Genomic DNA, 24,583 nt, shown 5'->3' with positions numbered 1-24,583 from the left:
AAGGGATTACTGGCACACTGCATTTCCACACAAGTCCAAGAGGAAAATATTCCAGTTTAACTCTATAAACCATGTATCTGAGTCAACCAGCCATATGTATTTTTTTATTAAAGCTTTCTATCCCATTACACAAGTAATGCTTACCAAATAAATGCTGTACATTTCTAACTGGCTAACTTTCAAGCTGCTTTGCCTATGCTTTTGTTGTTCCGTCTTTTAGTGTGAAGGCTGAGAAATCAAATAAGTGAAAGAGTGGCTGTAAGTATACAGCCCTTGGGCAGTGGCTATTCATGGCCTACAGCTGAAGCTGTGGTGGTAAAGCCAGGCTTTTTGCTCCATATGAGTATAACTAATAAATGTAGGGTATTCCACTTGGTATTCAATTAAGAGCTCTCTTGAATCTTGCTATTAAGGCCTATGAACTATTGAGTATAAAACTGAAGTTGATCACTGGGACTAGTGAGATGGCATTGGTGCATGCCACCTTGATGGGATTGAATTGGAATCCCCTGGTATGTTTCTAACTCTACCATTTGAGGTAAGTCAGCTTGAGCATGTCCCAAATTGCACATCTCTTCCCTCTCTTATTCCCACTCTTACATTTAACAGCGATCATTTTTCAGTTAAGTTGCAGCACTTAAGAAGAATTGTGTATTGATTACAGTATTCAACCAAAAGTATTAAGTAGAACAAACAAAAAAAATACTAAGAGGGATAACATATCAAGTTGCTCATCAACAGTCAGGGTGAGGGCTGATCAAGTCACCGTTCACAATTGATCATAATGATAGGACTAAGAACCAAAGGGATCACAGAAACAAGAATAGTGTCTGCAAATACTAGCTGATAGAATAAAAAAGGGAGAGAATGATCCAACATGGGAAGTGAGATACACAGCAGACCCATAGAATGGCAGATGTCCTAAACAGCACTCTGGCCTCAGAATCAGCCCTTAAGGCATGCGGATCCGGCTGAAAAGCCTATGAGAGTATTTCAGGCATCGAAAGCCAAGACACTCTGGGGAAAAAAAAAAAAAAACCTAAATGAAAGATCTCTGCGAGTGAGATCCCAGTGGAAAGAATGGGTCATCAAAGAAGGAGGTACCTTTCTCTGAAGGGAGGAGAGAACTTCCACTTTGACCATGGCCTTGTCTAAATATGATCAGAGTCAGTGAATTCAGGGGGCTTCCATAGCCTTGGCAGCTCATTACAAGAGCCTAGGGTGATTACTGATGCCATAAACAAGAGTGTCAGTTTGTTAAGTCAACAAGAGGAGTCACTGTGCACTTACTCCTCATGTAGGATCTTTGTCCTTAGTTTACTGTACATTGAGATTTAATGCTATAACTAGTACTCAAACAGTATTTTTCACTTTATGTTTCTGTGTGGCAGCAAACTGTTGAAATCTTTACTTAATGTATGCTACACTGATCTTCTGTATATAAAGAGAATTGAAAATGAATCTTGATGTGAATGGAAGGGGAGAGGGAGTGGGAAAGGGGAGGGTTGCGGGTGGGAGGGATGTTATGGGGGGGAAGCCATTGTAATCCATAAGCTGTACTTTGGAAATTTATATTCATTAAATAAAAGTTTGAAAGCAAAAAAAAAAAAATGAAGTTGAGCAGTTTAGCTCTTTTTGACATTATCACACTGCCTGAAATACAGTGAGGTAACCCCAAGAGTCAGAAGTCATCCATTATAGCCCATGGACAAATGAAAAATGACCAAATTGAGGGGAAGAGAGTAAATATATAAAACTTGATCATTAGTATACATAACGCTAGGAGTATGCTCCTGTACTCGTGCAAATACATCAACGAGTTTGTTGAACACGAGTTATTACATTGATTTTTAACAGAATACTACCAGATTATTATCGCCAAAGCTCCAATGAAGGAAATAATCTAAGCACTAAGCATTTTTGAGAAATTAAAATGACTTGGGGCAATAACCAGAAATTACAATAGAAAATCGATATACTTTATTTGAAAGGAAATAGAAGTGGTCTTTAACTTTTATCTTTTATAAATTTTCTCTAGGCAGCCAGAACAGAGAAGGTAGTGAGTCTTGTTTTGCCATCAGTAGTGTGACTTTCTGTAAATCTCACATGCTGTAGGGGCCACTTTGATTATTTTTTGTGTAGAAAGCACTCAGGTGAATAGGTAGTATGAGATTTTGTGTGCATTATCTTTATTTGTCTCTGTTCTCGTTGTTAAAAATACAGAAACAGAAGCAAAAACACTCTCAGACAAAAACGACCTTTTCTACATAGCTAGAGAAGTCAAATTAATAAGATTTCAAACAGTGGAACCAGTGAAGCTGTTAATAAGCCTCACACTTGAACCTCAGTAAAATTCTTCTGGTTTTTCCCAAACACTATGCCTGTCAATCCTGCTAGGCTTCAAGGAGTTTTACCTGTTCAAGATACAAATTCAATTTGAATCTATGTGATGCTAACTCACTTTTATTGCTTATTATTAAAAGGAGTTATTATATTTAAACAGAGGATCTTGAAGTCAACCTCAGGGATATGAGTAGATATGAGCAAAAATTAAGGAATCGAATCTTAAAACTTGAGAAATCCTTCAAAAAGATAAGGATAATTATCATTTCCTGTGTGTTGATGTTATTAATTTCCTCATTCATTTTTGGTGTTCATCTTAGGAAATGTCATGAGGCCTTGGGATAAATGAAACATGTTCCATGCTCATGTTTAATATGTTGATCACACAATACATGTCCAGAAATATTTTTGAGCATAGTTTCTTTCCACTTTCATACTACTTTTATCCAGAGTTCTCTTGATGGCTAACACAGATAACAGACAATACAGTGGAAACAGCAGAACTTATCAGTCCCCCATAAAAGGGGAATAATGAACATTCTTGAAAGTGTTGTTTCAAAAACTAAATGAGTTAATGTAGGTAAAGATCTTCAATGATTGGAACATATTACACATTATATAAATATTGTAATAATTACTATCAAAAGGATGATTTTCCTTTACAATTTTATTCCTATAATATGAATGTACTAGATATCATATTAAACCAGTTACTTTCCAATTCTGACCCTCAATTTCCTTGAATATAAAATAGAAAAATCTTTATGTTAAATAGATCATGTTTATGAAAAGGATTCATAAGCTACAAAACAACGCTGCCATGAAAACCCTGAATCTGAACTTCCTTTTTTTTTTTTTTTTTTTTTGACAGGCAGAGTTACAGTTAGACAGTGAGAGAGAGAGACAGAGAGAAAGGTCTTCCTTCCATTGGCTTTCCCACCTCAAATGGCCGCTACTGCCGGCACGCTGTGCCGATCCAAAGCTAAGAGCCAGGTGCTTATCGTGGTCTCCTATGGAGTGCAGGGCCCAAGCACTTGGGCCATCCTTCACTGCACTTCCGGGCCACAGCAGAGAGCTAGACTGGAAGAGGAGCAACCCGGACAGAACCAGGGCCCAAACCAGGACTAGAACCCAGGGTACCAGTACCATAGGCAGAGGATTGGCCTAGTGAGCCTCAGCGCCAGCCTGAATCTGAACTTTCAAAAGAACTCATTTAAATCCTAGGTTCATGTCTTAGTAGGTATGTGACCATGACTGAGGCCTTCTTAGTCTTCTTGTCTATAAAAAATAATGGTAAAATCATTTTCCCATGAAATTATTACCATGCAACATGACAGACATATAGAAAGTATTTTAAAATGTAAAAAAAAAAAAGTAGTCAACATAGGAAATAAATATTTCAATTTCTTAGCTATTTATTTGTTATACTCCATTTTGATATGTGATGATATATATTTCTAGCTTTCTAGAGAATCTGTATCCAGTTATCTTTTAATATTCTAGTTTTTAGGATCCACATTTAATAAATTTAGAAAATATTGTAGTTTGTACATATGAAGAATAGATGAAGAATTCAGTTAAATACAAGGAATTTATTTACCAGTCCTAAAATCTAGTCCTCTGTTATTAAGAATACAAGCAACTTTGCGAGTACTATTATCAAGACATGTGTATCAGATAGTTAAAAAGAATGCTGCAAGATGAAGAAAAGAGTAGAGTGACTTATAAAATATGAGTTCAATCAAATAATTAAAATGAGACAAAATATAATGCAAGGTCTTAATAACGTTTAAATTGTTGCCTGTGTCTGGGGATGAGATACCGGTATATTTATCTACTCTCCCTATCCAAATGTTTTTCTGTTATTTCAAATACCCAAACACGCGAATGTTTTAGAATATTTAAACCATTGACTATGCTTATCAGTTTCAGTGTAAAGGAAGACATGTTTCAGGAGAAGCTAAGAATTATGTATTTTTAAGAGTTTGTCTTGAGCTTGTTGAAACAAATTATTAAATAAATTTTGTTGCCAGTCCAGTAGTAAATATTTTGACTACTCATTACACCAAATGTCAAGATCAAGTTGGCATTCATAGATATCATTTATGTAGGCATACTGACATAGGTTCAGTAATCTTGAAAAGAAATCCTATAAAGAGGACAGAAATCTTTCTATGTGCTTTGACAGCTTAGATATACTTATCATAAATAAGATTATGACCTGAAAGCTATTTGTTGAGTTTAAAATTTAGTGAAACAATTGTAAAATGTGGACATAGTACATTAGAAACTTAGCTTTCAATGTTATAAATTCCTTCCCTACTAGTATTGTTTGGTCCAGGAAGCTAAAATCCTCTTGAGGAAGTAATTAGAAAAAAAGTGTACATCAAGGAAAATAATTGAGAATAGACTTAGGTTGACCTCAGAAAAGAACAAAACCGCAGAAGAAATTTCATAAGCTTTTATATTTGGCAAGAGAACTACAATATCTCTGATAATTAGGCTTTCAACACATTTGGATTTGCTAATTGGATCTAAGTTCTAATTAGACTTTTTATGTAACTAAGAATGACATATCATTGTATGAATTTAATGTGCTTTTACAGTTGAAACTGACAATTAGCAGCCTTTTCCAAATTATTTTAATAAGGAAAAAGCTGCCTTTGTTGATTATACTGTGATACCCTCTTCTCTTAAGATAAACTATGTCCATTTGAGTTTTCTTAATTAAAGACCTTTTGGGGAGCTCAAAGGGAAACTTGAATCTTCATAGGAAGTACCTAAATTGTCTATTTGCGAGGGATACCTGTGACGTTGGAAGCCATAAACAAATTGCATTACAAGGGAATAAATCATAGTCATCAGGAAGAACCAGCACAAATAACCAGGTGCTCCTGTAATCATTCAGTTAATCAAAACAGTCTCCAAATAGGACACGGGGTCTCTCACAGTTTTAAAGCGTGTATATGCAGAATGGGCTTCCAAATGTGCAGGCTCATGGAGCTGGTATTAGGATTAATAGCAGGACAGTTCTTCTCAACATGTGCATTACTCAACATGTGCATCACTCTGTAGCTTTGCTCACTGAACAGTTATGCACTAATTTGCCACATTATCTCTTTCTGTGCTCCTTACATCTGATTGAGAGGCTTCAGTTTTATCCTATTGAGGTTTAAAAGCACTCATTTGTAAACTGGCGGCCATCAGATTTGAATATTGTAAAAGATAGGAGCACATGAAGATATAAAAATAAACCAGTATTCTGGAAAGTAAAGAGCAGTGAATTATCTCAACTTGAAGGAATAGACTGCTGCCAAAATATTACAGACAAATTGATTGCACTGACAAGAAAAAAAGGCAAAGTGTAGTGCTTTATGTACTGTGAATATTTTGAAAACAAAGATCTATTACAGGATATTTTTCTCAGATGAAATAAGTTACCCTTCTAATCACAGTAAAATATTATAGATTTTTTTTTGCCCAGTTAAAACAGTATCACACCAAATTAAAACAATGAGCCTATAAAAAATTCTAACGTGCAGTAATTGATATATTAGAACAGATGTTATACTGGAATTATGTGAGCTATTATTTTTCCAATTAGTGCATTCCTGGACTGAGTTATTGGTGCATATGTAACTCCTCACTAAGTCAGATGTCTTCAGTGAGCTTTCTAAAGCATGTTGGGCACTGTCGTATGTGATACGACAATATTTAAAAACAGAAGGTGATTGGACTTGCCCCAAACGGTAGTGTTAGAAACGTGCCAGGGGATTCCAATTCAATCCCATCAAGGTGGCATGTACCAATGCCATCTCACTAGTGAAAGTGATCAGTTTCAGTTCATAATTGATCATGATGATAGGATTAAGAGTTAAAGGGGTCACATAAACAAGCCTAGTGTCTGCTAATACTAACTGATAGAATTTAAAAGGAGAGGACGATCCAACATGGGAAGTGGGATACACAGCAGACCCATAGAATGGCAGGTGTCCTAAACAGCACTCTGGCCTCAGAAGCAGCCCTTACGGCATTCGGATCTGGCTGAAGGGCCTATGAGAGTATTTTAGGCATGGAAAGCCAAGACACTCTGGCAAAAAAAAAAAAAAAAAAAACCTAAATGAAAGATCTCTGCGAGTGAGATCCCAGTGGAAAGAATGGGTCATCAAAGAAGGAGGTACCTTTCTCTGAAGGGAGGAGAGAGCTTCCACTTTGACCATGGCCTTGTCTAAATAAGATCAGAGTTTGCGAACTCGAGGCTTCCATAGCCTTGGCAACTCATGACAAGAGCCTCAGGTGATTACTGATGCCATAAATAAGAGTGTCAATTGTTAAATTAACAACAGAAGTCATTGTGCACTTACTCCCCATGTAGGATCTCTGTCCTTAATGTGTTGTACTATGTCAATTAACGGTATAACTAGTACTCAAACAGTACTTTATACTTTGTGTTTCTGTGTGGGTGCAAACTGTTGAAATTTTTACTTAGTATATACTTAGTATATACTAAATTGATCTTCTGTATATAATGATAATTTAAAATGAATTTTGATGTGAATAGGATGGGAGAGGGAGCAGGAGATGGGATGGTTGCTGGTGGGAGGGAGGGAGGTTATGGGGGAAAAAGCTACTATAATCCAAAGTTGTGCTTTGGAAATTTATATTTATTAAATAAAAGTTAAAAAAAGCAGAAGGTGGAACTTCTGATTGCTTCATTTGTTATTAATGCAGAAAGATAGCAAATCTGTGAAGGACCTTTGCTATACCAATTATCTCAAGAACTATCGTCACAGGCAGTTATCTGTGAGGCCTATAAAGAGAGACACGGACTGCTCTTTGGACAGAAAAGTCACCAGAGATATTTTATCTTTCAGCTTGGGTGCTGGAATCCTGTCACAGGCCTGAATGGATCATTGACTGACAAAAAACTGGAGAATAACATGCGTGGTGTGGTTCTGCGAGTGGTGACTGTTCTGGTAAGTCTTGGCTAAGCCCTGTGGCTTTGGATTCTAGAGCACTTCATTCTTCACTTTTTTATCTTTTATTAATGGAAGCATAATCCTAAACAAGACTTCAAATCTTGACTGTATTTCCCAAGATAATTTTTTTTTAATTTTTGACAGAGTGGACAGTGAGAGAGACAGAGAGAAAGGCCAAGATAATTTTAATAGTCATATTTTCCATCCTCAAACTTATGTGGGTCAGCATCAGATTTTTGCCGGATTTTCTATTAATTACAGTGCTTTTGTCAGAAACTTTCTTAGACAGGTTCGGCCCACTTTCATTCTCCTACACTTTTCTACACATGGAAAAGTAAAGGTGTTCTTCAAGAAGTCTCTCACTAAAACTAGAGATGTAGAAATGAAGATAACCATGCCAAACAAGGGAAGATTTGGTCAAATGATGTACATTCAGTAATAAAATATTAGTAGACTAAGGACAGTCCTTTTCTAGTAAGCACCTACTTCAAAGTAAATATTATTCAGTTGCAGAAGACAGTTAATGGGTATCAACTGAATTCCAAGTTCAGTACTGATTACTAAGGATAACAAGTAAAATAAACAGAAAAGATTGTGTCTTTCTGGAGCTTAGTTAGTGATTTTCTGAATATTAAGTGGGACTATATATACATTTGAAATCTATGATTCTATTTCTTTATTAAAAACAATATAATTATAACTTATTCTCTACCTATTTTCTCTCCCAATAAACATATAAAATAAGACACTAATATAATTGTTGTAAAATACTCACATGAGTACTAAGTAGCCATAAAACATGAAGGCCTGCCCTTGCCCATCTTATTCCAACCCTATTTAACCTTGAACTACACTACCACAGTACATTTCAACACCTGGCAGTCCACGTTAATTTTTCTTCAGAAAAGCATGCTTGTTTTTGAATTTGAAAAGGCTTTTGTAGAGGATAAATAAATTGCATTAGTAAATAGAAGAGTCTTAGGGTTTGAACACGATAATATGTCCCTGAATTCCTGTGGGTCTTTAAACCTGGAAATCATTGGTTCTAAGAAAGTGGACACTTAATCCAATGGTGGTGATAGGAGGCCTAGTGGAAGGTCCTCAGGTCATTGAGGGTGTGCCCTCAGAAGGTGATTCTATGGAGAGGACTGGATAGAGAAGCCCGGCTGAGTTCAGCTTCTGTTTCTTTGCTTACCATGTGATCTGCCTTTGCCCATTCCTCAAGCTCCATCATTGCCAACTTCATCACAGACCAAACCAATGGGAAACCTAGTTTTGAACTTAAACTTTTAAAGTGGTGACCTAAGTAAACCTTTGCTCTGTGTAGAGTTTTCTCAGGTATGCCACCATAGCAATGAAAAGTTGACTAATAAAGAGAATGAGTCTTTTTGACTAATTGGAACTAATTGTATCATCCAACCTGTGTACATTGTTTATTATTATCAATTAGGTAGACTCAACATAATTTCATGTCTTACAAAAAGAATCTGAGTATTATCCATGAAAGGAAATATAAATGAGTAGCCTATTCTCCCTTTTTTGGTGCTTATAGTTTATTCCTGGTTATTGACTGTTTGATAAATATATTGTAAATACTCCCCATCTTAAAGTGATGCACTTCTGTATGCACATGTAAATAAAGATATGCTTTTGCACTGATGTGCCAATATTATAATAGGACAGACATCTGAAGTGCAGCAAACTATTGATAGCATCTATCAATATTTGCTATTAATAACAATCAATATTATAAATTCCAGTAGCAATTGCAATGATAGCCATTATATGTGCTTCATTTTTCTTTGGGTAAAACAAAATAAAATTTTAAGGCCAATTAGCCTCATTCAATTGTTAAGGAAATACTCATTTGTTACTACATGAGTGACTTGGTAATAGACATATGATAAATAATGCACACTCAGTCCTCAAAGTATACATAGACTCTTGTGAGAGGGATGAACATAAAATGAAACAAACAAGATTTAAGTATTTACTATGTGCAAGGTGCTTTCCTAAGTCCTTCGATGTATCACCTTATTCACTTCTCACAATATTCCCAAGAAATAGATACTATTATGACCTCTCAAAAGTGGGAAAAGAAACTGAGAAATCCAGGTGTTGAAAAAAGGATGGTTGGCCGGCGCCGCGGCTCACTAGGCTAATCCTCCGCTTGCAGTGCCAGCACACCGGGTTCTAGTCCTGGTCAGGACGCCAGTTCTGTCCCAGTTGCTCCTCTTCCAGTCCAGCTTTCTGCTGTGGCCCATGAGTGTAGTGGAGGATGGCCCAGGTCTTTGGGCCCTGCACCCACATGGGAGACAAGGAGGGGGCACCTGGCTCCTGGCTTCGGATCAGCACAGTGCCAGCCATAGCAGCCACTTGGAGGGTGAACCAATGGAAAAAGGAAGACCTTCCTCTCTCTCTCTCTCTCTCTCTACCTCTCTACCTCTCTACCTCTCTACCTCTCTACCTCTCTACCTCTCTATCTAACTCTGCCTGTCAAAAAAGAAAAAAAAGATGGTGGAAAGTGAAATAGATGGTAATGATCAAAGTTAGGATTCAAATACCAGAAGTCTGACTCTGTATCACTTAACCACTTCCCTCTTAGCAACGCATTGCACTCTCTTCACTCCTACTGGGATAAGTATGAGAATTGAAGTATCTAAAGACCTTATTTGATTTAAGTGTTGGAAATGCTTAACTCCAAATAAGGCGAAAGTGAGTTTTATTGGGAGAGCTGTGTTGAGACAATTATTTTAAATTCATTCCCATGCCGAATAAAATGATTGCTATTTTGTTCATCAAACGGTAATGTTTCACACAGTGTTAATGCCTACATGCTCCAGGTTCACCTTCATGACTCATAATGGCCTGTTCTCCTGCAAGCTCAGTCCTGCACAGATCTTGAATGTAGTTAGTTCGTGGTGAGTGATATGGGAACAATCTGCTTTCCCCAAGCCTGCTGTGGTGGTTTTATCGTTTGGGTGTCCACTTGAGGACAAAGATTGTTGCACTAACTACATTCCCAAAATACACAGCTATTGTACTTGAAAGTAATTTTGCATGCTTTCTGTTCATTCCTGGAATTCCAATGGGAATGAAACCCAACAGTGACCTTCTCTTTCCTCAACTTTTCCATTAACTCCAAAATCTTAACTTTTTACTCTGCTCAGCTTTGAAACTAGAATTTGGTCTATATTGGACTGGAGTTGACTACCTAAACACCACCCTCTTTTATTGCAAGTATTTACTTGTGACACTTTCCAGAAGAGAGAAAAATAAGAGCTCATGGGTAAAGTCCCTGTATTCTATTGTAACTGAAATCAATTCAGGAAATTTATGCCATCAATTATAAGCTAAGATAATTGATCTTCATTACCTAAGTTTTGAAACTCCCATTCCTATCACTGTAAATGATACTTTATTGACTTGAAGGACATAATCTAATATTTATCCAAAATCAAATTATTCAGCATTAAGTTATTTGTGACCCTAGGGGCAAACAAATAGTATATTCAAATGGTTCACTGAAGAGAGCTAAATTCAGAGATTAGACTAACAAAGATCTAAAGATAGTTAAAGCAGCCAACAAGGATTGTGGAAGCACTAGTACCTTGACTCACAGAAAGGCTTGACTTCCGTGAAGACTGATGGGGCATGAGGAGACATTATCCCCAGACCTGGCAGTAGGAGAGGGATCATTCGTAGCAGCTGTGAACTTTGGTACAGGAAGAGAATGGAGAAAGAGAATCACTGCAAAGCTACAATCAGGCAGTGAAGAAATGATAATAGGGAAATCCTAATCTCACTCTTCCTGTCTGTCCATGATATCCAATTCCAAATCCAACTGGCAATCAGAAGGCTTAGAAGTCCACATCAGAAAGAATGTGTAGGGTTAGCCCTCTAGGACACAGAACAGGGCAGTTAAGGCCACACTGAGTGTGGCAGGAAACAGAAAAAAGAGCACCAATGCCTACCATTTGATAGGACCTGCTATAAGAAGTTTTTATATGTTTACTTATTTCATCCTTTAGAAACCCTACAGGATCTCTACTAATTATGTTAGAAGAATGAAAAGCAAGCCCTGATTAGCTAATTAAGTTTCCGTGTCCTTATAGCTAAGAGGAGGAGCGGGAGATTTATTTCAGGCTCAGAGATCCTGATTGCAGAGTCTGTGTCCTCAGCCACTCTGATCTTTTGGCTTCCAGGACAGAATGAGCTCATGGTAGGCTTAAATTAAATCTTGTGTAACTGTTGAATTGTGAAGGTTGCATGTTGTTGGACTGGTGATGCAGGAGCATTTTTCCTAAATGACCTCACATACAGACAACTTTATATTCAACCATCACCAAAACCAAGAAACATCTCTTCTAAATGAAGAAAAAGCAAGGATGAGAAGAAAAAGCAGACCCTATCTTATGCCGCTACTAGTCTCTATTTTCATATTTTGCCCACTTAGCTCTGCTTCTTAGGAAGTGGATTAAGTGGACCTTGGGGTCTTAGAAACACCCTTAGAAAATGTGTATTATAAAAAAATTATTCATTGATCCCAAAACTATTAGACACCAAATAAACTTCTTAAATTCTGGTTTTTTTCATGAACTTTTTGGGTATGCTTGTATTACTACAAACTACGTTTGAAATAATTTTTTTCCTATTTGATTTCGTAGTTTCCACAAATTAAGATATTCAGAAATGACAAATTACATTTCTCAGTTTCATGATAATTCACAAGAAAAGTTGGTGGAAACATGAGTGAGTTTTGAATATAATCATAAGATTTGTGAAAGCACAAGTGAAAATAAAGACATGGGAAGCTATACAGCATCAAGAAAAATATACCTGGAAAAACATAAACTACTATTTGGAAGGCACTTGCTAACTAATACTTTGTATCTGCCTGACTTGGTTGGGCTTAAAACAGACACATGGCATCTCTGATAAAACATGCCTTCACTTATAAATTTATTTGAGAAGAATATATTAAGCACAGTCTAGATGTTTGAGGAATATAAAATATGGACAAATGAGGCTCATATGTTAAAGGGGGTGGAGCAGCTGCTTGTGATGCCAGCATCACATACCAAAGTACTGGTTCAAGTTCTGGATGCTCCACTTGCAATCCAGCTTCTCACTGATGTGTCTGGGAAGGAAATGGATGATGGTCCAAAGACTTGGGCATCTTCCACCCTTGTTGGAAACCTAGATGAAGTTTCTGTCTCCAGGTTTCAGCCTGTCCCAGCCTCGGCTGTTGAAACTATTTGGGAAGTGAACCAGCAGATGGAAGATCTCTCTCTTGCTCTCTCTTGCTCCCTGTCTTGTTGTCTTCCTTAAATCTGTTTTGCCCAGAAACCTTTTATTTAAGGTATATAAACTTCATGCATTTAATAAATACAACTTTAGGAACATAGTGATTCTTCCCACCATAACCGCCCTCCCACCAGCACTCCTACCCTTCTTCCTCCTCCTCCTCCTCCTATTCCTACTGTTATTTTTTTTTAATTTTTTTTTTTTGACAGGCAGAGTGGACAGTGAGAGACAGAGAGACAGAGAGAAATGTCTTCCTACTGCCATTGGTTCACCATCCAATGGCTGCCACGGCTGGCGCGCTGCAGCCGGCGCACCAAACTGATCTGAAGCCAGGAGCCAGGTGCTTCTCCTGGTCTCCCATGGGGTGCAGGGCCCAAGGAGTTGGGCCATCCTCCACTGCACTCCTGGGCCATAGCAGAGAGCTGGACTGGAAGAGCGGCAACCGGGACAGAATCCGGTGCCCCAACCAGGACTAGAACCCGGGGTGCAGGTGCCACAGGTGGAGGATTAGCCAAGTGAGCCATAGCACCAGCCCCTACTGTTATTTTTAACTAAGATTTATTTTCAATTCACTTTATATACATAAGATTAACTCTGTACTAAGTAAAGAGTTCAACAAATAGTATTTAAAAACTGTTCCTCAGCAGTTTTTTTTTTTTTAATTTCTCTTTTGATTTCTTCAATGACCTACTGTTCATTCAAGAGCGTGTTGTTCAGTCACCTTATATTTGCACATGTTCAAGAGATTCTTGAGTTGTTGATTTCCATTGTGGACAGAAAAATGTATGGTATGATTTAGATTTTTTTGAATTTGTTGAGACTTGCTTTATGGCCTAGCAGGTGGTGTGTCCCAGAGAAACTTTCATGCACTGGTGAGAAGAATGTGTATTTTGCATCCATAGGATGAAAAATTCTGTTGATATCCATTAGGTACACTTGGTCTATAGTGTTGATTAACTCTGTTTCCTTGCTGATTTTCTGTCTAGTTGATCTGTCCATTGCTAAAAGTGGGGTAATGTAGTTCCCCGTTACTATTGCATTGGAGTCTATGTCTTTCTTTAGATCCATTAACATTTCTTTTGAATCACCAGGTGCCCTGTAATTAGGTGCATATACATTTATTATAGTCACATCTTCCTATTGAACTGATCCCTTAATCATTAAGCAGTACCCTTCTTCGTCCCTTTTAACAGATTTTGTGTTAAAGTCTATTTTCTCTAATATTAGGATGGCTACACCAGCTAATTTTTGGTTTCTGTTAGCATGGAATATCTTCTTCTATCCTTTCACTTTCAGTCTGTGTATCTTTGTTGGTGAGATGTCATTCTTATAGGCAGCAACAGGTGGGTTTTTTTTAATCCATTCAGCCAGTCTGTCTTTTAACTGGAAAGTTGATGCCATTTACATACAAGATGACTATTGATAAGTAACGACTTGGCCCTGTCATCTTACCACAAATATTCCAATGGTTTACTTTGGATTTCCTTTGTACTTTTATTGGGAGATTTTCTGCCTTTACCTTCTTTCATAGTGATTACCATGTTTCTGTGTTTCTGTGTGTAGCACATCCTTAAGCATCTTTTGTAAGGCTGGTTGCATGCTGACAAATTGTTTCAATTTCTGTTTGTTATGGAAGGTCTTTATTTCACCTTCATTCATAAATGAGAGCTTTGCAGGGTACAGTATTCTGGGTTGAGAGTCTTTTTCTCTTTAAGATTTGGAATATATCTTTCCATTCTATCCTAACCTATAGGGTTTCTGATGAGAAGTCAGCTGTGAGACTGAAGATCCTCTGAAAGTAATCTGGCATTTCTCTTGTGCATATTTTAGAATCTTTATTGATATTATGTAAAAATATTATAATGCAAATATTTTAGATTAAGTAATATGATGTTTTTACAAAATGAAGTTAGTGGATAATCCTAGAGAGTTACATTAAAAACACTGGCAAGAAGCCATCACAAAGAGAAAAACTGCTTTAAAGGATACCTCCAGAAGGAAAGAAATAGCAATAGGAAACACAGCCAGTTGAAAAAAATAGGACGAAAATAACAATGAGAAAAAATAATGTTTAAACTAAAACTGTTGCTACAGCCACAGAAGGATGTAAGCAGGAACTACACAAAGCTTATCTTAAACCACTACCACACAAAGCAGGGTCCAAACTACGTGTGACCATGTACCAGGTTTCCCCATGTAACTCCATGGAGAGGAGTGTGTGTCTGGCTGTAGCAGACAGTAGCATGTTGAGTTAGGAATTTAAAATTACTTCCTTGTTAAAAGATTTATTTTATTTATTTGAAAGGCAGACTTACAGAGAGATGGGGGAGAAGCAGAGAGATTTCCATCTGCTGATTCACTCCTCAAGTGGTTTTAATGGCTGGTACTGGATCAAGTCAAAGCCAAGAGCCTTTGACTCCATCTGGGTCTCCCACGTGGGTGCCAGAATCCCAAGTACTTGAATCATCTTCCTCTGCCTTTGTAGGTACATCAGCAGGGGTAGAGCAATTGAGTATTCATTCAGGATGCCGTTACCACAGGTGGTGGTTTAACCTACTGTGCCACAATATTAACCCCAAATAATTCCTTTTCCTTAAGTTCACCATCATTTTCAGCAGGCTTTATTTCCCTGTGAAAATCCACATATTGGGGCCACTGTGGAGGTTTAGTTGTGGCCATTTGCAACTCCAGAATTTCATATGGATCAAGTCCATGTCCTGCCTGTTTCACTTCCAATCCAGCTCCCTATTAATGGCCTGGGAAAAGCAGTAGAGGAAGACCCAAGTATTAGGTCCCCTACCACCCAAGTGTGAGACCCAGATGAAGCTCTTGGCTCCTGCCTCGGGCCTGGCCCAGTCCCTGCTGCTGTGGCCAAATGGGGAGTGAAGCCATGGGTGGAAGATCTCTCCCTGTCTCTCCTTCTCACCCTATAATTCTGCCTTTCAAATAAGTAAATAAGTCAAAAAAAAAAAAAAAAGAGAGAGAGAGAATGACCCAACATGGGAAGTGGGATACACAGCATACTCATAGAATGACAAATGCCCTAAACAGCACTCTGGCCTGAGAATCAGCCCTTAAGGCATTCAGATCTGGCTAAAAAGCCCATGAGAGTTTCTCAGGCATGGAAAGCCAAGAAACTGTGGCAAAAAATGACCTGAATGAAAGATCTCTGGGAGTGAGATACCAGTGGAAAGAACGGGCCTTCAAAGAAGGAGGTACCTTTCTCTGAAAGGAGAGAACTTTCACTTTGATTATGACCTTGTCTAAATAAGGTTGGAGTTTGTGAACTCAAGAGCTTTCCATAGCCTTGGCAGCACATGGCAAGAGCCTCAGGTGATTACTGATGTCATAAATACGAGTGTCAATTGTTAAATCAACAACAGGAGTCACTGTGCACCTACTCCCCAAGTAGGATCTCTGTCCTTAATGTGTTATACTATCCAAATTAATGGTAAAACTAGTCTTCAAACAGTACTTTATACTTTGTGTGTCTATGTTGGTGCGATCTGTTGAATCTTTACTTAGTTTATACTAAGTTGATCTTCTGTATATAAAGATAATTAAAAATGAGTCTTAAGAATAGGATGGGAGAGGGAGTAGGAGATGGGATGGTTTGTGGGTGGGAGAGAGGTTATGGGGGAAAAACTGCTATAATCCTAAAGTTGTACTATGGAAATTTATATTTATTAAATAAAAGTTTTGTAAAATTTTTTTTAAAAAAAGGAAAAATCCACGTTACCTAAGAGAGATAAAACATTATTATACAGCATGCCTAAACTGTTAGTCTTGAGTCAAAAACTATTCTCAACTATTGTTAAGAATCTATTATAAGCTAATCATTGCTCTGAATTCCAGAAAGGCAAAGATAAACAAGATATAGCTCCTGCTTTTAAGGAGTTGCTTGTAAACCACCTCACCGAATTGCTAAGATCTGTATCAGAAAGCAGGATCTGTGTGTACACAACTCAGAATTAAATACATTTTGGAGAGGTTGGGAGAAAAAAATAATAAACTTGAGAAATTGAGAAAGAAAGAGGGAAAGAGAATACTTGAACAAGCACAAGACAAATGTTGCAACTTTTTGGTAATCTCATCTCAAAAATGGCATGCAGGACCAGCTTCCTGCATGTAGGAAACAGTTTCACTCCCCATTTCACTGTGTTCTTTTCCTCACATTTCATTGTATGTCTATCAAAGGGTACTTCACAAAGTTCTTGGAAACTAGAATTAAAGATTAAGTTTGTGGGGCACTTGACCTAGTGGTTAAGAAGTGCATTATCTCCTATCTGAGTGCTTGGGTTTGATACCCTACTCCAGCTTCCTGTTAATGCAGGAAGACCCTGGTAGGCAGTGGTAATGGCTCAAGCAGTTGAGTCTTCCAAGTAGCTGGGAGACTTGAATTGAGTTTGTGGCTCTCAGCTTTGGCTCTAATCATGGGTCCTTGCCTTCATATGGAAGTGAATCAGCAGATGGGAACACTATATCTTTCTGTCTGTTGGTGTCTATCTGTGCTTGTGCATGTTTGTGTTTCTTTCTCTGCCTCTCTCTCTCTCTCCTCTTTCTCTGCCTCTCTCTCTCTCTCTCTCTCCTTCTCTGTCACTCAAATAAATCAATAAAATTTTTTGGAAAAAAATTAACTTTTCTGCAAAAATTTTTGAAATCCATGCATGAGGGATATCCAGGAAATTCATGAAAATACATATAGGAAAAACTATACAGGGATTTCAAAAAAGTTTTCACCAAAATAAACTCATTTTTCATTGTTTTTCTATGAAATTGTGAAATAAACATTTAATAATTTTGTTAGTGTCAGACTCACCCATTCAACTTAAGTATCAATAAGATAGAAAATTGATGTTCAGTTATAATCTCTGGCAAATACATGCAGCTCCATAAATATTAAATGAACAAATTAAAACATTCTGGTATCCTGAGGAGAGATTGTGTGTGTGTGTGTGTGTGTGTGTACATGTAAAAAACAGAGGGAAGTAGGAAAAGAAGGGAAAGAAAGGAAATGAGGACAGGACTCTATGTATGACTATAAAAATAAGGACAGTGGTGGAGAAAAGCCTGTGCCAGAGTAGATGGTATTAGAGATCTTCATTCTTGACTTCCATACACGAAGGGCAAATTTCCAAGCAAGATGGCAAAGGAACTCTTTTACTTGAGCATGGTATTTCATTCCTGAATTCTTTGTTAGAGCTTGGTGAACTAAATCAGTCAGCGTAGATGGAATGTTGAGTGCCTGTTGACAATGAACATGTGTTTAGCCTTGTGCTTCTTATAGTTTTGTTCTAAAGAACATCTTGGTTTCTCAGACCTATGAAACTCCAAAAATGCCTTTGCTAGGTCCATTGCTCTTCACTCATCAAAGCACTAAATGTCCCAAAAAGATCAATATCCTCTAATGTTTATAGTTTTCTAAGATATTTATTCTGTCTTAATACATTCCTACTCAAACTCCCCATGCCATTTACAAAGGGTTTTCAAAGAGTTCATGGGAAATTTACATTATTAAAAAACTAGGCGTGTATTTCAAATTTTATTTCACCAAAATAAACATCTTTTACTTCCATCAGCCTGTGAACTTTCATAAGGGCCTTGGTAGTGTTACCATAGCTGCCCCTTAACTTCCCATCTATCCATCAGTACATCTGACTCGGCATTATTCATTCAGCATCCTCTCTATATTACGTTACGCCTGGTGCTAGGAATGCAGAGGCAAATAAAATAGACACAGCCATCACTGTCATTGAATATGACAGCTTTTGGGTAAAATTGCCAAAATTCAAATGCAAACAGTACTGAATAGCTAGACTAGGAAGATCAGAAAACGCTTCTCTGAGAGAGAACTGTTTGAATTGCACCCGGCTAAATGTGAAAGACCTTTCTGGATGTCCTAGATGTCTCCCAGGGTGGAAGATGGAGAGAAGACATGGGCAACAAGATTATTTGCACACAGATAAAACCTAAACCATATTATGAAAGTCTACAATCAGTAAGAATAGTATCTTATAGAATCTATCTGCTTTTATGACCAACCACTGTCCTATAACAATCAATAATTTTGGTTTACCACTTGAAGTTCTACTTTTGGACTCAGCAATAAGTATAGAAAGCATTAACAATCTTCTTTTCCAACTAATCAGCCACTGAATCTTTTGATATACTTAGTAAATGTCATAGTAGTAAATATGACAACCCATTCTCACTGGGTCTCAACACTAAGTACCTATGTAGTTTTAAGGTAAAGAAATAGAAATGTTTCATTCAAAACCTCAAGAATGGTTTGTGTTATTAAATAGCATGTTTACCTTTGGTGAGAAGTTAAAGATGACATAGAATCATTAATTTTCTCTTGGATTTATCGGTAATCATTTGTTTGCTTTATTTGTTACACAATGCTTCCATTTCTACATGGATTAATGCTTCATAATTTGTCTTCTCACAATGTGTGGGAAGCACAGATTCACACCAACTCAGAAAAATGGATAAAGGGGAAAAAGAATGGAGCAGAGTACAATTTTGTAGATGCATGATCCTCTGAGTCTGAGCAAATGGCAAGTCAAACAGACTTTTTAAATTTTTTTCTTTTACAATTTTTTCTTCCTCAGACTGCGACTCTTCAGGAATTTTAAGAATTTAACCTTCTTATAACAAATAAAGGAAAAAAGTACTTTTTTAATTCTAAAGGACACTGTAACAGAGGCATACACACCACATGTTTAATTGGTACAAATGCAAGAAAGTCGGAAGGTTTGATTGTTATTTATTTATGTCAGTGTGAAGTCAAGAAATGTGCTTGTTTTCCTCTTAAAAGTATAATTAATCATGGTTATAAGACTTCAGATTTTTGTGGGAGACTATCTGGAGGACCCTAAAATAGACAAACATCAGTTGCAGAATCATGAGTTTTAGGCCCAGGTGGTGTTACCAAAATTTGCAAACCTGCTAATAAGAGTCCCAACAGCTCTCCTGCCCATGAAGCTGCTGCTGCCTAGAGGAACAGTGAACAGAAAATACCCAGCACCTGAAACATACGAACAAATGTAGCCCACACAATGATCTTCCAATAGCTCAACAAGTTTGTGTGTCAATTGCATGTCTCCCCTGAAATGTATTTGGTTCCAAGATAGCTTTATATTTTTTTTTTTATTTTTTGACAGGCAGAGTTAGAGAGAGAGAGAGAGAGAGAGAGAGAGAGAAAGGGAGAAAGGTCTTCCTTTTCTGTTGCTTTACCCCCGAAACGGCCGCTATGGCCGGCACGCTGCGCCAATCCAAAGCCAGGAGCCAGGTGCCTCCTCCTGCTCTCCCACGCGGGTGCAGGGCCCAAGCACTTGGGCCATCCTCCACTGCCTTCCCGGGCCACAGTAGAGAGCTGGACTGGAAGAGGAGCAACCAGGACAGAACCGGCGCCCCAACTGGGACTAGAACCTGGGGTGCCAGCTCCGCATGAGGAGGATTAACCAAGTGAGCCGCGGCGCCGGCCCCAGATAGCTTTACATAAATGCTGTATGCTGATCTTATACTAAAAATACTCTAGTAATAGCCCTGAAATCTCATTGTCCTTAAGGTTTTTGCTGTTTTTTTTTTTTTCCCAAGTCTTTGCTACTTGGACATCTTCAGCTTTTTCAAACCCGCCAAATAGAGGTGTAAGGTATCATAAGGTCTTCGCCTTTGCGCTTGTTAAACCTGAAAGCAAGGGTAGGGTTGGGCGAGTAAGCCCCACAGGGGGCTCCTTTGAACAAGTTCTCACAGCAGGCAGATGGGAAGGAGCTCAAGGCAAACTGGTGGCTCTGACAGCTACGCCACAGAGGGCGCCTTTGGAAGAATTAACAAGTAATGAAGCTTGGTTCAGGGCATCTGCGAGAATGATGACTCTGGCTAAGGAGATGCCCAGCAGGTGATATATAAAATCACCTGAAAGTCCCAATAAAAGATGGTAATTTCCATATAATAATACTCCAGTGGCAGTACTGAGTACAGCACTGTGGCTGAGAACACAGTTCCTCAGTCAGTCTCTCTTCTGGAGTGGCAAGGCAAGGAGTTCTGTGGACCCACTCCCCAGCAGCAGAAGCCAAGCTACCTGAACTTCAGGAACCAAGCCAAACCAACAACCACCGAGAAATTTAGCATCTTCAGAAATATGTGCAAATCAAATATCTGACATGGTGCTTGCAGTTAGCATATATGTCGCTCCCCCTCTTCGTGGAGGAACGACACAGGACCCTGCGCTGTTCTTTCTGTCTGCTCGGCCCTCCCCGGGTTTGCTGCTGGTTCTTCCCGGGTTGGCTACTATCCCTTCCACCTCCGTGGAAGGGCAGTTCCCCCTGGCCACATTCCCCACTTCCGCAGGGGAGCGGCACACCGCCGGCCGGCTCTCTCGGGGGGCTGCACAGGTGTTCCCTCAGGTGTTCCCCTTAGATGTTCCTGGTGCATGCCGTCTCTCTCCTCCTTTATAGTCCTCCTCTGCCAATCCCAACTCGGCTGCCCACACGCCGAGTATGCTGCTCTCCTCCAATCAGGAGCAAGCCCCACAGTTTATTGGTTGAACTGGAGGCAGCTGTGCAGAAGCTGTTTACTTCTCTCCCAGCGCCATATTGTGGGAGAGCAGATGCATAGAATAAGTCTTAATTCTAGTAACTCAGTCCAGTCCGGGCTGCTCCCCACACATATATAAATAAATAGTACAAATCAGTACTGGGAGGAAAAGAAAGCAATATTGAAAGTGGAAAGATCTGGACAGTTCTCCAAAGATGACAGGCAAATTGCCAATAAGCATAGGAAGTGATGGTGGCCATCACAGAAACGCAAACAAAACCACTAAGAGCCACCACATCTAACCCACTAGGACAGCTACAAAGAAGAGGACAGACTATAACACGCATTGGTAAGGATATTGAGAAACTGGAACCTGTATATATTGCTGATGGGGATTTTAAATGGTACAGCTTTTTCAGATACTGTGGAACAACATGGGTGAAAATTGAAAATTTGCTAAGTATAAGGACTGGTTATAATGGACTACATATTGTACCACCCCATTTATTTGAAATGTCCAGAACAGGCAAGTTTGTGGGGTTAGGATGTAGCTTATTAATTGCCCAGGGTCTAGGATTGATGATGGCTAATGACATTGGGATTTTTTGCAGGATAATGATATTCTAAAACTGACTGGAACAGTGGCTACACCTATCTATGAATGAACTAAAGCCACTGGACTGTACACTTTGGGTGAATTGTAGGGCATGGGGATTCTATCACAATAAGCTATTGAAAAGAAAAAGAAAGAGAGTCTCTGGAAGCAGACCGTCTATGTTGAAGCCCCCAGCTCTGCTACTTGTGAATTTAGCCCGAGTATTTCAACTCCTTTAAGTCTATTTCTTCTTCTGTAAAATGGAGTTGATAATATTATCCACCCTATAGAACTGCTCTGAAAGTTAAAGGAACTAACACTCGCACAGAACAAAGAACTTCCAACAGAGCCTGACACACAGAAAGTGCCGTATACATGTTAGTTATCTGTGCAGAGCACGTTAAGGGAGAAAAATAAATGATGCCTCCGAGTCATGGATATGGCAGTAGGGAAGGCTTGAAAGATAATACTTAAATAAGCTCTGAAAGACAAGAGCAGGAATCATCAAGGTATAGATAAAAGGCAAAAGATCTCTAGCAAGGTAAAGATTATGTACAAAAGTAGGTATTCTATCAAGAATTCAGTCCTCTGGAATAGCTTGAAATATCATCTGAAGTAAATAAACTTGAATACACGAAATTCCAGCTCCTTTAGAAACTCCTCAATGAGAAATTCATTTGTGAATAGGAAGGTAGCACTGCAAAATGTGGGCAATATATGTCAATGTGGCAAAAATACCATTGTTAAAGCCACGATTCAGCCTCAATTTTAAACAAAATGGTACTGGTTTGTGTTCTTGAAACAGAATAATCAGTAGACAAAGCTCTGCATTACATGTGCATTTTGTTCTGTCTCTCTTGTTGATTGTACCCATCTTATGTGAAAGAAAAGGGGAAAATAAGATTTTTATGAACAGACACTTGAGGAAAAATGGCCTATGCAAACGATGTAATTTATAGCAACTCTGGAATGTGTGTTCACTTCAAAGCTGACTGAAGAAAATCATCACGAGAATTGAGGCATGGCAATCTTGACGATTTCTTATTCTCTCACATCACACCCATCTTTGAGATGATAACTGCCACACAGACAACTACGGGTATCAGTATTGCACAAATCAAAATAACAGTGCATGACCCAGCCTTTTTTTTTTTCCCTCCTGGAAGCTGAAACTTGAATTCGTAGATTAAACAATGAATAAATATTGGAGAGGTGTATTATAATGTACTTCTGAAAAATAGATTTACTACTTGTCACTAGAAGTTTAAAAAGAGATGGATGGCATCATTTGCAAATTCAAAGATAGAAAAACAGTAGGGATATTGACTTCCAGACCTTGTATAATATCCTAGCCAAAGTCTCAGGAACTATATTATATCTTACTTTTAGAAAGAAATGTGCCACTGCATCAGAAAGAAAACCTAATGTTAAAGTGACCTTGAAGTTTTAAATTGTCTTTTGGCAATGTAATAGTTTCAGCATAGTCACAACAGAAAGCCAGCTTTGTGTGAGATGCCTCGGTATTGAACATGAGTGTGAATTATAAAACCTGGAGAGATGCTGCTGGAATAGATTTTATGTGTCAGAGTTATAAAAAGAATTAATAAGGAATTAGTAATTATTAAAGCTTATAGATTACATTATCAGCCAACTTAATAGTAAGTTTCATTCTTCGTATTAAGTATTTTAGTATTTTACTGGAGCCCTAAATATGATTTTTTGCATTTTTCTCAAATGACTGATACTGATAGCTATTAAATGAACTTTTCTAAATTACATATGTGCTAAAAAAAATGGAATCCTTGCTTTTCTAATTGTCTCCTAGCTGTGACACCATAACAAGGGCTAGACTAGGCTAAACCACTATAAAACCGAGCAAAGTACGGAAAAATCTTTTGGAATTTGTTCAACAGATGGTGGTAGACTTTGATTCTTAAAGATTGGAAGCAAGTAAATATTCCAAACATTACTCTTGTTTTCTGGCTTTTGGCAGTTGCCATAATGGAGGTACAGAGCTTGTGGACTTCTCTGAGCTGAGAAAATAGAGATGAGGTTATGAGAAGGCTAAGTGGGTTGATGAGTTTGGTGACATAGTCTGGTACCAAGCAGGGTAATGTAGGGGTGAAGAGAATTTTTCCTTTCACCCTCTGAGAGTTGAATATTTGAGTCTATGAAATAAACTAACAATAGATTAGCAGGAGAAAAGGCATTTAAATTTATATCTCCTATCCACACAAGAGCTGCACCAAGATGGTTCAAATAAGAGCCAGGTGGTTGAGGCTTCTTTTTAAATTTTATTTAAAGATTTATTTATTTATTTGAAAGGATGAATTATAGGGAGAAACACACACACACACACACACACGTCTTCCATCCTCTGGTTCACTTCCCAAATGAGATGCCTGTATTGCAGTTGGCAAATGAACCTGCTGTGCCACAATACTGGGCCCAGATGGCTGAAGTTTCAACAATATTCTGAGCTAGGGAAGCATTTTGGGATTTGGGGATTTTGGAGGCTGATGTGGGACAGTGCGTGATGAATTTCTTATGCAGATAAAGTCTTCATGGGCACATGACTTGACTTTCCTGTGATAGGAGTCAGTCTTCTCTGGGTCATGGGAAAGCAAGAAGGAAGTCCATGACAATTGCATTGCTCATGGATGGACTCACTTGGTCAGAGGAGGGAACATATGGGGAAGCCCCCTCCTGCCCTGCAGAGAAAAAAAGGATTAAGGGATTGGGGAATGGGATAAGGACAGGCAGAACTTGGCCCTCCTGTAGTCAAAGGCCCCAGCATGCCAATCCACCATTCTTTGGG

The 24,583-nt window shown here is 38.4% G+C and overlaps 1 protein-coding gene across 3 annotated transcripts in view; it reads left to right on the top strand.

The window, feature by feature from the left end:
* GRID2 (glutamate ionotropic receptor delta type subunit 2) overlaps positions 1 to 24,583 on the top strand; it is a 1,603,946-nt gene that overhangs the window by 1,164,077 nt on the left and 415,286 nt on the right. For all 3 annotated transcript variants that reach the window (XM_051819557.3, XM_051819556.3, XM_002716957.6), the window contains exon 9: positions 7,218 to 7,319. In XM_051819557.3, coding sequence (XP_051675517.1) covers positions 7,218 to 7,319 — 102 coding nt within the window. The remainder of the gene's footprint in view (positions 1 to 7,217; positions 7,320 to 24,583) is intronic.

Source organism: Oryctolagus cuniculus, chromosome 8, assembly GCF_051225735.1.
Source record: "Oryctolagus cuniculus isolate XC-2025 breed Fujian yellow rabbit chromosome 8, ASM5122573v1, whole genome shotgun sequence".
Lineage (NCBI taxonomy): Eukaryota > Metazoa > Chordata > Mammalia > Lagomorpha > Leporidae > Oryctolagus > Oryctolagus cuniculus.
Note: the sequence above shows the minus strand (reverse complement) of the source record. Positions and strands in the feature narration are given on the sequence as shown.